General features: G+C 52.2%; 4 protein-coding genes across 4 annotated transcripts; 2 read left to right on the top strand and 2 right to left on the bottom strand.

Moving 5' to 3' along the window:
• Positions 1-424: 424 nt before the first annotated feature.
• BBA_01053 (DUF1682 domain protein) lies at positions 425-1,869 on the top strand (the record flags this gene model as incomplete). The annotated part of the gene is made up of 2 exons (XM_008596150.1): positions 425-491; positions 656-1,869. The coding sequence occupies 2 exons, from the start codon at positions 425-427 to the stop codon at positions 1,867-1,869; spliced, it is 1,281 nt and encodes a 426-aa protein (XP_008594372.1).
• A 266-nt stretch (positions 1,870-2,135) lies between these two features.
• BBA_01052 (cell wall biogenesis protein Ecm15, putative) lies at positions 2,136-2,887 on the bottom strand (the record flags this gene model as incomplete). Its single annotated transcript, XM_008596149.1, has 4 exons — positions 2,136-2,205; positions 2,293-2,395; positions 2,560-2,665; positions 2,828-2,887. 4 exons carry the CDS (start codon positions 2,885-2,887, stop codon positions 2,136-2,138), a joined length of 339 nt encoding a protein of 112 aa, XP_008594371.1.
• A 402-nt stretch (positions 2,888-3,289) lies between these two features.
• On the bottom strand, positions 3,290-4,426 carry BBA_01051 (tat pathway signal sequence; the record flags this gene model as incomplete). Its single annotated transcript, XM_008596148.1, has 1 exon — positions 3,290-4,426. One exon carries the CDS (start codon positions 4,424-4,426, stop codon positions 3,290-3,292), a length of 1,137 nt encoding a protein of 378 aa, XP_008594370.1.
• Positions 4,427-9,913: 5,487 nt separating this feature from the next.
• Positions 9,914-15,616, top strand: BBA_01050 (SNF2 family DNA-dependent ATPase domain-containing protein; the record flags this gene model as incomplete). Its single annotated transcript, XM_008596147.1, has 1 exon — positions 9,914-15,616. One exon carries the CDS (start codon positions 9,914-9,916, stop codon positions 15,614-15,616), a length of 5,703 nt encoding a protein of 1,900 aa, XP_008594369.1.
• Between the last annotated feature and the right edge of the window lie 322 nt (positions 15,617-15,938).

Genomic DNA, 15,938 nt, shown 5'->3' with positions numbered 1-15,938 from the left:
GCTGCAAAAGTTATTGAAGCATATTTCCACAATCTAACCTTGACTTTTCACGGGTTTATACATTTGCATTTAACGTTAGTAATCAGTTTTAGCCGGCGAGCTTTAGCATTAGTCTCATGGGTTCTTTGGAGATTGGTTCCGGGGGCAGTTGCCACAACGGCGTTGAGGGTATTGCATTTTAGCCATTCTTTAGCGTATTTCATAATAAGCAAATGTTTCATATCTCTCAATCGTGCAATGGAACTTGATTATTTGACCGCTTGAGCTTGGGAACGCGTGGATCTGGGAAGGGCTTAGACAAGCTGCCACGCCATGCCTAATTTGGTGGCGTAGCTTAGCCGGTGGACAATGTTGGCCCCAAACTTCTCAGCTCTTGTAACGGCTCGCACATGTCTTCATCCCATCGTCATCCAACACAACAGCCATGGCTGACATTTTGAAGAACATATTTGGTGGAAAGGAAGCTGCGGCTGGAGCAAAGGATGATTCCGGTGAGAAATTATATACCTCAGCAATGCGCTTGCAATTGTTCGCAGAGCGGAACCGACACTTGCCCGCAAAACAGGCTCTTCTCGTTCTCTGGCAGGCTTCTTTGCAGTCGCCTCTCCATTTAGTCAGCATCAGAACACACAATTCTAACGCGAATACCATCTAGACTTTGCCGATTTTGCCTCGGCTCCGGACCCAGCTCCCGCTGCCGCTGCCACGCTCGGCGGCGCGACTCCCCTTGCGACCGGCCGACCCTTTACCAAGTGGTACAATATCCATGAGCGCCACTCCTTGTCCGAGTTCAAGGTGGAGGGTGTGATCCTCCTGGTGACGGCATTCATCTTCATCTTCCACTTCTTTGGCGCAGGTCTCAACCGCACCAAGGCCAAGAAATGGATGCGCGCCCACGCCGCCGCCCTGCACAACGAGTTTGCTCTGGTTGGCTTTGGCCGCGCACCCGCCTCCGAGGACGTCAACCCCGACACCCTGCTCAAGGAGAAGTCGCTGTTTGAGTTTGCTGGCTACGCGACCGGTCGCAAGAATATCGCCTTTATGGACATCAAGATTACCCTCACCAAGAAGTTCAACCCCATCGTGTACCTGTTTGAGACAGTCGGCAGCTTCCTCTTTGAGTCTATGGGCCCCACGCCCGAGGACCTCGTCGAGGTGCTCATTTATCCCTTTGACGGCAAGGAGAGCCTTACGGTGCCTAGGCGCCGCAGCGCCGAGGAGAGCGAGCCGCTGATCGACTCCAGGAGCCATTTCGACGGCTTCGTCTGGGCCGTGGTCAACAAGACGCGCATGCAGCGTCTCCGCGATCAGCGTTACGATGTCTCCCTGACGGCCACTAAGGACAACTCCAAGCTTCCTGAGTGGCTGACGGTCATGAGCGAGAGCGCCGAGGTCACGGATACCTTCTTGACACCCGAACTTATCGCCGCCGTTGTCGCGCTCGGCGACAACTTTCAGTACCTCGTCATCTCGGACCAGCCAATCGACAGCCCGACGACGCTCGACGAGACTACGCCCCGCAAGCGCCTGCACCTCAAGTACAATCTGCCCAGCGACGGCAACTACGACGCGTATGTGCCGCTCTTTGAGTACTTGCTGCGCATGCCCGACCAGCTCGTCGCCCAGGCCCACTTCCGTCCGGAGGTGCTCAAGAAGATTCGCAACGTTCGCGAGCAAAAGATTAACCAGATCAAGAAGGTGGCCGAGGAGGAGCGCGCTGAGGAACGCGCCGCCGAAAAGGAAAAGGCCAAGAAGAGTAAGCGCGATGCCGACCTCAAGGGCCTGGACGCAAAGGCGCAGAAGAAGTACCTCGAAAAGGAGCAGGCCAAGGAGCAGCGCAAGGCTCAGAAGAAAATGACCATGCGGTGAAGACACTTTTATTTCTCCAACCATGCTAGGATACTGGGGGTTCTAGGGCCAGGTTGCTAGACGGATATGGGCTTTCTCGGGACGGCGGAATCGGCGCGCTGTTTGTGCTGGGTTTGGATAGTAAAAGTTCATGTATCTGGGCTAGAGGAGTGTATCATGTAAGAGACTGTATGGGAGCATTAAGACGAAAAAGAACCAAGTAACGAAGTTGTGTGCCTGAGATGGATTCAAGTAAATTGTAGTTGAAATGCACAGAGCAGCGACGATCAAGCATCACTCGCCAGGATATCGTTGACACGCTTAACCTTTTCTTCCGCCGTCTGCTTCTTATCCGTCCTGTCGAGGAACAATCAGCACATGCACAACGGGGGAAAGAAAGAGGCATGCATGATGTAGCGAAAAGGAAGGAAGATATATATATACCTTGATCCCACGCGCATAGAAGACTGCACGCGCAAAACACCGCGACGATGAACGACGGTGTGCGCCTTGCCAATGACGGCCATGACGTCGTCCCAGGTACCTTCTGTTTCTTCAGTCAGTTCTCATTCTGTTTAGGAATCTGCCGCGTCTTTTCTTCTTCTTCTAGCATCATCATCATCTTTCTCTCTCTCTCTCTTTCTTGTTTTCTTTTACAAAAAGCTCTCCTTGTCAAAGACGCGGTAGAATTAGAATAGTCGCAGCCCGTACCAACCGTGGTGCCAGCCGAGTGCATCGTGTACTTAAGCCCGCTAGCCTTTATCACGCGCTGCACCTCGGCGACCTCTTCTGCGACGGATATTTTGCCTGTACCAACCTAGAACAAAATCATGAAGAAGGTCAGCTTAGTTTTTTTTTTTTTTTGTTCTTTTCCTCCGTTCCTGTTTCTTCGTTTCTCGCAAAGTCTTTATGCACAGAGACTGTTACTTGGGAAGAGTGAATCTTGGAAGGGGGAGATAAAAAGGGCGCAAGAGCGTACGGGTATAAGGCAGAAATCGGCGTAGCAGGCAGCCGGTGTCTCAATGGATGTGTAGTCCATGATGGCCGAGGTAATTTAGGATTCAAGTTATCAAATGCCGAGAGGAATCGATTGTCAAGAGTGCACGTAGATGCGTGTAGAATGAATGTATCTCGGACTTTTTGGCGTGGTGGCGAGGTAGTTAGTCACGGCAGCGGAATCCCCACCCACCTTCAACTTTTGCGAGCGTGAAGAGCATCACGCAGAGCAGGTTGAAGGGAAAAATGTACTTTCTGAGATATGACAAACTGCTTTCAGATCTATTGCTAGCTAATGTATCCCATCTACCATGGATAAGTTCAAAGAAATGCCTACCCACCCGTGATGAACCTTCGACGCCATGCTAAATGCTTTGATAAAGGAAAGAGGGGAAAGAAAACCAAGAGACTGTGTGTAATGTTGCTAATCCATAGCCATGCGCTTTTACGCCAAAAGAACCACGGCAGCGGCGCATGAGATCAAGAGACCGCCGCCGACGCTGTGGTAGCTCAAAGAAGCACCAGACGTACCCGGCTGGTTGCTCACCGATGCTCGGCCAGTAATGTCGCTGAGACCATTTACCCTGTCAACGGCGATAATGGGGTTCTCAACGTTCCAGAAGTCGACGAGCACAAAGTTGGGACGAGCGCCCCATTCCGCATTGCACTGCTGAATGTGGCGGCCAAAGTTACCGGCGGCCGCTGTATTGGGGCTATTGGTGACGTTGATGGAGTCGGCATCGGGAGCGAGGATGCTGCCGAGGAAGCGCTGATACTTGAAGTGATTGACAAGGCTGAGATAGTTCATCGAGATGGCCGTCGTAGGCGACTTGTTGAGCCCGGCGGTGCTGGGACGGTCGAGCGTGCAGTTGAAGCCAGTGAGCTCCGTGACCTCGTACGGCGTTTCAAACACAAAGTCAAACTCGGGCAGCAGGTATGGGACCGACGCCGAGTAGTCAAAGTTGGTGGCAAAGGCGACGAGGCGCGTGTTGCTATCAATCATGGACTGCAGCGTGGGCCAATCGGCCGTTGCCGATGTCGTCGGAGGCTTGTAACCAAGCTTATCCAGGCCGGCCGACGAAAAGGCGCCGCCCAGAGCGGCGGCGGACGCCCTGTCCGCATTGACGAGGAGGATGGTGACGACGTCGTTTGTGTTTGCATTCATCCAGTTGGCAATGAGCTGTAACCAATCTGCCAGGGGACCGGCATCGAGGAGATCGCAGGAGGTGTGGCAGAGACGAAGAGTGCCGTTCTCGACATGTACTTGGGCTTGCAGCAAGCGCACGCCGGCGTCGAGGGCGACGGTGGCGTTTTTGAATTGGTTGCCGGCGACGGAGTTGCCAGTGCTCGCGTCCCTCAGAAAGGAGCTGTCGTGAGCACCCATGTGTGTGATGTTATTGTACCGGCGTCCGCAGAGCGTCGGCGAGTTGTTGCAGGGCTTAGAGCCCGATGAGGCCGGCGTGCTGGTGCTGGGCGACGGTACAACGGCGGTCGTGGTGATGGTGCCTTGCTGCGGCACGGCGCCAACTGCAACTGCAGTGGCAACAATGCCAAACAGTACTGTACGAATGAAAGATGGCATTTTCGAGAGAATTGCCAAAAAAAAAAAAAAAGCTGTGTTCAAGAAGACGTTATTGAGTGATGAGGAGGATCAGAACAATGGATAGAGGGTTTGGAGGTAGAAAATGTCTCGAGCCTGCCAGGCGGCAAAGTTGAGTAAATTAGAAAGAAGGTGCGCCCTGGCGACGGGACAAAAACAGAGAGTAGGAAATTTAAATGAATACGAAAAGGAAGCACAGAAGAGAATGAAGAGATGAGTTTAACAAAGACGGAATGGAGAGACGATAAACGACGAGTAGAGACAAACGACTGCAGTGGAGCAAGCCTGACAATACGAGACAATACCCTTTGTGCAGGCAATGCGTGGCAATACTGTTGGTAGGTAGGTACCTAATAAGGTGTACCTTACCCTTATAATTAGAGGTAGCACCAAGGCTGCCGAGCCACTAAAAATAGCCAGACTGCCCGCAAAACGCCAATTGTCAGATTCTTTGCACAGCCCTCAATGCCGAGACTGAATCCCAACGACCAGCCTTCTCGGCCACCCGCTCATCAGCTTCTGTAAACGCGCGTCAGGGGGTAGAAAGGGGCGTACCAACAGCTGCCCCAGAATTGGCAATGCAAAAGGCAGTGCATACGATAATCGCGCTGGGAACCATGCCACATCATCCGGTGCCGAAACCTGATGATGACGTTTAGGATGTGACGCGTGTTTAAAAAGTTAATAGCAGCCAGCCACCTAGCCAGCCAAACCAGCCACCAGCTTTGGAATCGGCCGGCCAATACGAACTCTGCAGTATTTTTTTTTTCTCCTTCTAGCGCATCGTTGATCGGACAAGCACCGCCCGCGTATTACGTTTCAAGTTCCCCAGATGCCGCCAAGACTGTCAAAGCGGTCAGACCCTGTTCGCCCATTTCTCAATGTTCGATTACTGGCAAGTACATCTTCTTGCTGGGCAGATTACTGATTGTGGTGGTATTTAGTACCGGCCACGCAGCCTCACAGCGAGGCCATCGCCGTTCAACTCTTCCTTTAAAAGCGCGCACAAACCTATCGTGACATATTGGTGAGCCGGCACTATGGACAACCCTGAAAAGACTGCTCCTGCGCCACCCCGCAAGTGGAAATACGACGAAGAGACATGGCTGTGCCTTGCAGTGTCGCAATGTCAAAAAAAAAAGAAATTGCGACGCCTATTTTCATCAAACTAACAGCCCATAGCCATGTTGCGTGCAAATTCGCAGACGGTACACAGAGGCCATGTTTATGGTCGTGGCGAGAGAGCTCCGGGATAGCCGCTGCTGCTTGGCGCTCTTTATATCCTCTCGTTAAGCGCAACTGTAGGGCGCGATCCTGCACCGTCCAGCAATATACAACGCTCATGCCAACGAAGCCATTATAGACGACCTCATTTAATGGTAGTCAAGTTGCCCAGCCACCACCAGCCACCGGCCTGGACCTACCACGAAAATCCCCACGCACCGAAGCAGCGTTTATGTAGGCCATTTCAATACCGCAGCGCGATTGACCAGCACGGAGAACAAATCAAGGTAACGATCTGGCTGGCTTCTTTGTTGCTCCGAAACGTCTATTGGCAGCGGCTACCCGGGCATGCTGAGTGTCGGGGCCCCAATAACCCCTTTGTACAAAGATTTTTCTTCAGGCATCTGCCTCGTCTGAAGTGAACTTGGAGTGCTGAACTTGAAGCGGCTGCTTGGGCTTTTACGTTGGTTTTCCGCATATGTCTCAGGCCGCTGCAAGCATCTCGCAGTCTGCCCTTCGAGTGCTACTTTGCTCTTTGTTGGCCCGTGCTTGACGCGCGGTCCCGGACCTGTCGGCAATATCTGGGGCCAGACCCGAGTATGTTAACCGTTAAACGGCCCAGATTCGGGCCCGGATACCCTGCCAAAGGATGCGGAACAATCGGATAATTCGCTGGTTATGGTACGGATAGTGATCATGGTATATTTATCGCGTCTGTGGATATACTTACCATCAACCATCCGGCCCTTCCGCGTACCCTGCAAAAGTAGAATGAACTAACACATGGCGGGCGTCGCCAAACATGGGTCAGCCGCTGATGGCAAACGAGGTAGTGACTCACGATAATTGGACGTGTGCAACCAACAATCAACAGCAGCTGCTGTGTACATGCGCACACTGTTCACTTGAGAATGTCACTTAATTCCAGTGCGGCGCAGCTGGAGCTTTTGTGTTCTTTTTCTCTAACTCGCTCACCAACTAGAAGACTAGTAATACCATCTCGCGCACATCACGTACAACACACTGCCTTTGCACTACGCCACGGACGAGGCTGACTCGCTAGACCCGGACGTACTGTTTGGCAAAACTGTGGACAAGGACCGCGGCGGCTACTGCTTGAATTCAACGTCTTCTTTCTGCAGGCGATACGCAGCGTAGGCTTGGAGACCATGACTGTTGCGAGCTGACAACTCAGTCACTGGAAATGCAGTGCAGAAAGCTGGTGGTGACAGGCATGAGCAAGCTACATGTAACTATCCGGTGCGCTCCATGAGGACGCGGGTCGGAAGGAGATGCACGCCTTCGCCGACGCCGAATGACTGGCTCCCAAATCTAACGTGCTGAGATATTACACGCTACCCGCAAGTCCGTGTATGCGCACGGTGGCGGCTCAGAGCGTGTTTTTTTCACCGCATTTGCGATGGCGACTCTAGGACGCTGTCGCCGGTCAATGACCGCGTCAGGCAAAATATGTGTGGCGAGAGCAAGCTGGTGGCGACGCTGCAGAGTGAGTGAGCGCGAGCATGTAGAAGGGTTTAAAAAGCACTTTGATATCAAATTATTGAAGGAGGAGCGAAATGCGATAAAGGTGTCCGCGCTTGCGCAGGTGGTCGCAAATTGATGTTTGACATGGATGCTGTGATGGCAGTGTTGACTTGGAGAAGGTTCTGCGCTATCAAAAGAATTGGTGCTCTGTCAATGTAACTATGCACAAGAATTCAAAGTACGACAAGTAATGAAGAAAGGTGGAGTTACACAGGGAAAGTGGCAAGGGCTCGCCTGTCAATGATGATAAACATGGAAGTTGTCATTCCTTGGGAAGTGGTACTGGGCGTACAAGGTAGTTGGTGCCTGAGGAATGAGGGCATCGAGGCCAAAGTCTAGGATGATCTGAGCAGCGCTGACCCGCTGGTTGTAGATACTTACTCAGGACATATTTACTGGCACGACTGGTACCTACTTTTCAGTTCGCGTCAATTTTACACCTGTCCTTCGAACCTTGTTGGCGGCGGGTTCATTGACCACCCGTCTGGGTAATTAAAACCAGTCCGGGGTGAGACCACACTGCATATTAGAGGAGGCTCAGTTCCCTCCGTTTCGACACGAGCGCGGAACGGAAGGCGGGAGAAGAGCCATTCGCTATTCGATCGATCCCGCAATGAGATGACACAATGGCGAGAAAGAGAGGCGCTTATTGTGCTCTCTCAGTCCCTGCTCGCCGCGTGACATGTCTGACAGGGCGGGAATACGCTGATGAGGCTGATACGCAGCCCCAGGTAACACGCGCCTCGTAGCAGGTTGGCATTGGCGCGCAGTCTCGGTGGCTGTAACGGCTGGAAACGTGTGGTCTGGTGCCGTGCAGCTATTCACGGATCGCGAGTCGGCAACATCGGAGGCAAGGATCATCAAGAAGCCCGAGTGGTTCAGAGAAAGTTTTCTTCGTTGTGCCTTCATCAAGATGACGATCGAGCGCGGGCCATGACGGGCTGATTACGGATAGATGGAGAGACGGCGGGCTGCAGGGGGCAAGGTCCCGGATGGAACAATTGGCTTGCTGGGATGGCTTAAGTATTTTCTCTGTAATTTCGGGTATTTGGAGGCCTACTTCATCTGCAGAAGTTAGATGTGCCACCGAGAAGGATGAAGATGGCATTTGGGGGGTCGGAGTACTGGTAGCACTACCGGTAGTGAGTGAGGATGTGAATGCTGTCCTAGGTACCAGGTAAAGGGGGACGAGGAAGAGGTCGTGATGGTTGCTGTGGTTAACCAACTAGCTTGGGCTGGGGCCAGCGTTGCTTCTTTGGCCCGCGACCATGTTGAAGCTGCAGCTGAGGTGACTGGGCACCTACGCAGGCTTTTTTCTATTTGATTAAAAAAATGCGAAAGAAAGAAAACACGAAGAAAACGAGCAGTCTGTATAGCAAGCAAATGGATTAGGAACGTTCTTGCCCAGTGCCCAGAAGCGCGGCTAGCTATGAAATTTGTTGACGTGCATCACGGCGAAATCTACAGACGGCAAGATGGCCAATAAACACTTGTGACTTGTGTTGCTCACTGACATGTCTGAGGCTTGCTTGTACCTCTTGATAAGGTTAGGTAGTGAACAGTCAAGGTATGGGGTGGTGTCCACTAGCCAGGTGGCAGCTGCCAGTAAACGCCGCCTAATCCAGTGCTAGGGGGACTTGAAATGGGGCTTCAAAGCAGTTTTTGGAGGGACTTGGAGGGGAGGGGCGGCCCTCCTGGCCCTTGAGGCAGCCCAAATGGTCCTAGGAAGAGAAAAAAAAAAAAAAAAAAGTGGGCACGTCCTGCGCCAAAAGAGCAAAAGGCGAAACAAGCAAACGGGCTGGCCACTGCGTGAGCAAGAAGTATAAAAGTACATGTTGTCATATAGAGGCCCGGGCTGCCCCTCTACCCGACTTCTTTTGTTCGTTCCCCCCGAGAGACGGCCACAGCCACGCAGCCAGTTTATTAGCCAGCGCTAGCAAACTGCGACAAGTGCTGCACTGCATTAATCCTGCATTACTGCACCACATCCACCAGCCACGGACTGACTGACTGACTGACTGGTTGGTTGGTTGGTAGTGCTACTACTGTCCGTTACTTGCCACACCTTGCTCACAATCGCCAGCTGCCAGCTGCCAGCTGCCCACACAACAACTCGCAAACGCAGTCGCGACTCCTCCGCCATTGGCGCGCGTGCCTCCATCGCCAAATCGCAACACTTTACTTTGCACTGCGCAACGACGAGCATTCCATCCAATTCTCGTCTCATATCATCTCATCGCCTTCTCGTCTTACAGTTATTTTTTTCTTTCTCCCGGTTTACATATGCAGGCTGCGCTCCCTTGACAATTTCAACACATCTTCACCAACATTGCCTCACGCAGCAGCTTCAATGATCCATCTTTGAGCAACCTCGCAAAACAAATCTCTGTATAATACTTATTCTGTAAGTCTCGTTTTTCTTCCTACCACATTGCGCACTTGCTCTTGAATGCGCGCTATTATTGCCCCTCTCCGCGCAGCTTATAACTGTTCTCGTTGCTCGTGTCATGCATGTTGTGCGGTGTCACGCCGCACTGCCGCTCACGACGCCGCTACATTCGCCGCTTGCCGACTCCTACCTAGCTTCACTCCAGCTCAATGCCCTCGCCGCTCCCACTAACCCGCCATTGTCTCATAGTTCTCGCTGCGTCATGTCATAATTTCGTGCATCACAGTCATTCACCCGCACACACATAGACAATGGCTTCCAGATTAGATCGTCTCGTCACCATTCTGGAGACAGGCAGTACCCGGCTCATTCGCGATACTGCCGTCAACCAGCTGGCTGATTGGCAAAAACAGCACCCTGATGAACTGTTTAATTTGCTCTCCCGCGTTGTTCCCTACCTACGCCACAAGGATTGGGAAACTAGATCCACTGCCGCAAAGGCAATCGGCAAAATTGTAGAGAATGCGCCGCTCTACGATCCTAATGAAGAAGATGGCGACGCTGTCGCACAGATACCCCCAAAAGAAGAACCCGCTTTTACCAGAAATGGCCAGGTGAAAAAGGAAGAAGACGACGATAACGCCGACGGCATCGCCAAGATTGATCTCAAAGCCGACGACCAGTTCAGCTTCGACATGATCAATGTCGAATCTATTCTCAAATATGGCCGTGAACTTCTGCGCGGTGGTGTCGAATATAGCCTCGCCGCGTTGGACCCTGCAGATCGTCTCGCGCATCAGAGAAAAACGCTTCCCGGGCGCCTTGGTCTGCTCGGTCGCAAAGTTGAAGATGAAGAAATTGCCCCTCCAGAACCCGTCGGCGTTCCCCAAACACCAATTGAAGGCCCCAGAAACGGCGGCCTGCCCAGGAGCGACAGCATCAGCCAGAGCCAAGGAGAGGACTCTCAGCTGAGCTCAAGACAGCTCAATGTCCTCAAGCGCAAGCGGAAGAGGGAGGCTATGAAAGCTTCCCAGGGAAAAAGCGGCTTTGGCGATCTCACTTTGCGGCGCTCTACAACAGCCGGCTCCGAAGCCATGGTCGAAGACACAATTATGACCGATGCGGATAAAAAAAAAAATAGCAAGATGACCGAGTATTTTAACCTCGATCGCCCCACCGAGACCGACGAGGACACCAAGGTTGTCAGTGAATTTAAAGGTCCAATTCTGACGATTCAATCCGAAATCGAAGCCGACAACGACATGCAGGGCGCCGAATGGCCCTATGACCGTCTCTGCGATTTTCTCAAAGTCGACATTTTCGATCCTTGTTGGGAGACTCGCCACGGAGCTGCCATGGCTCTGCGAGAGGTCATTCGCGTTCACGGCGCCGGCGCCGGCAGGGGTTCCGCCAAATCTCGAACCGAGAATGACGCTGCCAACAAGAAATGGCTCGACGACCTGGCTTGCCGCCTTTGCTTCGTTCTGATGCTCGACCGTTTTACAGACTACAGCTCCGACACATCTGTTGCCCCTATTAGAGAGACCATTGGTCAGACGCTTGGTTCTGTTCTCAAGCATGTTCCCGCCGAATCCGTCTATGACACATATCGCATACTACATCACATGGTTCTGCAGGAAGACCTCAAGACGGAGCGTCCCGTCTGGGCTGTCTGCCACGGTGGTATGATTGGTCTTCGATACGTCGTCGCAGTAAGGAAGGATTTGCTGCTACAGCATAATGACATGATTGATGGCGTGATTGCCGCCGTTATGAAAGGGCTCGGCGATATGGACGATGATGTTCGCTCGGTGAGCGCTGCGACTTTGATACCCATGGCGAAAGAATTTGTCATAATGCGCCCTGCTGCACTCGATGGTCTCACGAACATTGTATGGGAGAGTCTATCCAACCTAGGTGACGACCTAAGCGCGAGTACCGGACGCATCATGGATCTTTTAGCAACGCTTTGCGGCTTTCCCGAAGTTCTGGAAGCAATGAAGTCCTCCGCCAAGAAAGACGAAGAGCGCTCATTCACGTTGCTCGTCCCGCGCCTCTACCCATTCTTGCGCCATACTATCACCTCTGTTCGCCTTGCTGTTCTAAAGGCTTTACTGACATTTACCAACCTTGCCGATGAGTCATCACAGGGCTGGTTGAATGGCAAGATTCTGCGACTCATTTTTCAGAACATTCTCGTCGAGCGAGACAAGGAGACTCTCAACATGTCGCTAGAGCTCTGGACCGCCCTGGTACAAAACCTAGCAAAGAACCCGGCTACTTTGGCTGACGAATTCACTCCCAATATTGATGCCCTTATGGAGTTGACTCTGCATCCGATTGGTGTTTCTCGATACCCCATCCCTATGAACGCAACTCTCTTCCAGAAGCCCTCCGGGGGCACCTACTCCATGCCTGCCACTGCCCAGAACGCAGCCGGCAGGCTGCCTTCGCCGGAGGTGGCCGACCGCGCGCCCAAACGCCGCCGAAAATCAGGCAAAACAGAGGAAACTGTGCCGGCCAATAATGGCCACGACGTCGACGGCCATATGATGACCGGTGATGTTGATCTTGTCGGCATGGATGTTCTCATTCGCTCGAGAACTTCAGCAGCAAAGGCTATGGGCCTGATCATGTCTCACGTGCCATCAACGAAGCTTGATGACTTTGATGCCCTTCTTGTACCAGGCCTTTCTTCCGCGTTTGCTTCCACTCAGGTCACTGCCTGTCTAGTCATCGACGAGTACTGCAAGGAGTGCAAAGCTGGCGAAGATAGGACCACCCGATATGCCGACCATCTGCAGCGCATCATCGAAAGCGACAGGCCGATCTTCTACCGTGATCTCGTCATCTACATGCAACGGGCTCGCTCCCAGTGTCAGCAACTGCTACACATGTTCCGGGACCATGGAAAAGTGGCACCCGGAAAGCTTCCAGTACTGCCTGTCGTTGTACAGGGCGAAGCGGAAGCTGGTCCCAGCGCTTTCTCTCTGCTGACTGCAGACAAATGCGTTGGCGACGACTTCGACAGGCTGAAGAAAATCATGCCACCTGGCCAGCGTCTAATCGCAAGCCAGCAACTGGCCGATTCGCGCGACGTTGCGCAGACCGCCATCCAAGAAGCCAAGACGTTGAAGGATAACCGCGATATCCGAATAAAGGCCGCCGCGGCATGTGCGCTGGTTGCAATGAAGTTGCTTCCAAAGAAACCCAGCCCGCTCATTAAGGGCATCATGGATTCTGTCAAGGCGGAAGAGAATCAAATCCTGCAGTCTCGCTCTTCAGACACCATCGCCAGGCTTGTTCAGCTCTTTGCTGATAGGGGTCGACGGGGCCCTGCGGATAAGGTTGTTGCTAACCTAGTCAAGTTCTCATGCGTTGAGGTGGCCGAGACTCCAGAGTTCCCCGTCCATGCAACGAAACGCGATGTCATTTTGTCGATGTCTAAGGAAGAAGATAGGGTAGATCATGCTGATGCAGCTAAATGGGCGAGAGAAGCCAAGGCTGCCCGCGTCACGAGGAGAGGTGCAAAAGAGGCCCTCGAAATCCTATCCCACATCTACGGTGCTGCTATCTTTGAGACTGTTCCAAGCCTGCGAAACTATATGGAGCAACCTCTCATCAAAGCATTCTCTGGCGAACTGCCGGAAACGGCCAAGGACCCCGAAGATACCTTCGGCCAGGAGATCGTCGACGCCTTGTCCGTTATCCGCACTATGACGCCGACGCTGCACAAGGACCTCCACGCCTTTGTGCTGGAAATGGTGCCATTTGTTATCAAAGCTCTACACTCGGAGCTTTCGGTTTTCCGCTACATGGCAGCCAAGTGCATGGCCACCATTTGTAGTGTCATGACGGTTGAAGGCATGACAACACTGGTTGAAAAGGTTCTGCCCTCGATCAACAACCCTCTGGATCTACACTTGCGACAAGGAGCCATTGAAGCAATCTACCATCTGATTGCCGTCATGGGTGACTCAATTCTGCCTTACGTCATATTTCTCATCGTGCCTGTCCTTGGTCGAATGAGCGACTCTGACAACGAGATCCGTCTGCTTGCAACTACTTCTTTTGCTACACTTGTTAAGCTCGTTCCGCTCGAGGCTGGTATACCGGACCCGCCTGGCCTTTCTCAAGAACTCCTCAAAGGGCGTGACCGTGAGCGCACCTTTATCGCCCAGCTCCTGGATCCAAAGAAGGTCGAACCATTTGCTATTCCCGTTGCCATCAAGGCTGAGCTTCGATCTTACCAGCAAGAGGGTGTCAACTGGCTCCACTTCCTGAACAAGTATCATCTCCATGGTATTTTGTGCGATGACATGGGTCTTGGTAAAACATTACAGACGCTTTGCATTGTTGCCAGTGATCACCATCAGCGACAGGAAGAGTTTGCAAAAACTCAGGCTCCAGATGTTCGCCGCCTGCCGTCTCTCATTGTCTGCCCGCCCACGCTGTCTGGTCACTGGCAGCAAGAGATAAGGACATACGCGCCGTTCCTTAGCGTTACCGCCTATGTTGGCCCTCCCGCCGAGCGAAAATTGCTGAAAAGTAAGCTCGGAGATACGGACATCGTCATCACCTCCTATGATGTGTGCCGTAACGACTCTGATGAGCTAGAGAAGCACAACTGGAACTACGTTGTCCTTGACGAAGGTCATTTGATCAAGAACCCCAAGGCCAAGATTAGCCAGGCTGTCAAAAGACTTTCCAGCAATCATCGTCTCATTCTCACCGGAACGCCGATTCAGAACAATGTTCTAGAACTCTGGTCTCTCTTTGACTTTTTGATGCCTGGCTTCCTTGGTACAGAAAAGGTTTTTTTGGACCGATTCGCTAAGCCCATCGCCTCTAGTCGGTTCAGCAAGGCGTCCTCGAAGGAACAAGAAGCTGGAGCACTAGCCATTGAGGCTTTGCACAAGCAAGTCCTTCCTTTCCTCCTACGTCGTCTAAAGGAAGAGGTGCTGGATGACTTGCCACCCAAGATTCTGCAGAATTACTACTGTGATCCCAGCGACCTGCAGAAGAAGCTGTTTGAGGACTTTCATAAGAAGCAAGGCAAGAAACTGCAAGCTGAGGCTGGTCGAGAAGATAAGGAATCAAAGCAGCATATTTTCCAAGCACTTCAGTACATGCGGAAACTCTGCAATTCACCTGCAATGGTCATGAAACCAGGAGTGCCCATGTTTGACGAGACGCAAAGGATCCTGTCAAAGCAGGGTACATCGATCGACGACGTTGCGCATGCACCCAAGCTTGGCGCACTTCGTGACCTGCTCGTTGACTGCGGCATTGGTGGCGATGATGGAGAGAGCAACGATCCCCTATATCAGCCAATCAAGCCCCACCGAGCGCTCATTTTCTGTCAAATGAAGGAGATGCTTGATATGGTACAGAACAAGGTGCTCAAAGAAATGCTACCCAGTGTATCGCATCTACGTCTAGATGGGTCTATCGAAGCCAATAAGCGGCAGGACATAGTCAACAAGTTCAATAGCGATCCTTCCTACGACGTCTTGCTCCTGACGACCAGTGTGGGTGGTTTGGGCCTTAATCTGACCGGTGCCGATACCGTCATCTTTGTTGAGCACGACTGGAACCCGCAGAAGGATCTGCAGGCTATGGATCGCGCGCACAGAATTGGCCAGAAAAAGGTCGTCAACGTCTACCGCCTCATCACCAGAGGCACCCTGGAAGAGAAAATCCTCAACCTACAGCGATTCAAGATTGACGTAGCGTCAACAGTCGTCAATCAGCAAAACGCAGGTCTAGGTACTATGGATACGGACCAAATTCTAGACCTCTTCAACGTGGGTGATGGTGGACCGAACCTACTATCGGACAAAACTCAGAACCACATGGAAGGTAGAGAGGAGGATATGGTGGACATTGAAACCGGTGATGTATTGCGACAGCCGGGCAAGAAGGCTTGGCTGGATGACCTCGAGGAGCTCTGGGACGATAAGCAATACGAAGAGAGTTTTGACTTGGAGGGATTTATGAAGACAATGTCATGATGATGACTTTGGGCAACGCTCTGTTCATTCCCGGAGCAACCGTTTGCTCATTATCTGGATATGAAGGATTATCATTTCATTACTATGCTTCAGCCTTAACTTGTGGCTTGGAACCATCGAGCTAGCGACTATAGGTACCTGGGAGGCACTTGGCGTCTGGCTTGTCTTTTAGTTTTATTGCTACTTCTGTATAGTAGATCATTAGCGACTGCGTGGAAAATATCATTTGTCCTGGCTCGTGGGAGTCTTTTTTTCTTCCACTTCTTGACCCTAGTCGATGAGCGCATACTTTATTGCTGAAGATCTTATTGGTCTGTAGAAG

Source organism: Beauveria bassiana, assembly GCF_000280675.1.
Source record: "Beauveria bassiana ARSEF 2860 unplaced genomic scaffold BBA_S00002, whole genome shotgun sequence".
NCBI lineage: Eukaryota > Fungi > Ascomycota > Sordariomycetes > Hypocreales > Cordycipitaceae > Beauveria > Beauveria bassiana.
The sequence above is the reverse complement of the archived record's forward strand: the minus strand, read 5'-3'. Positions and strand labels throughout refer to the sequence as shown.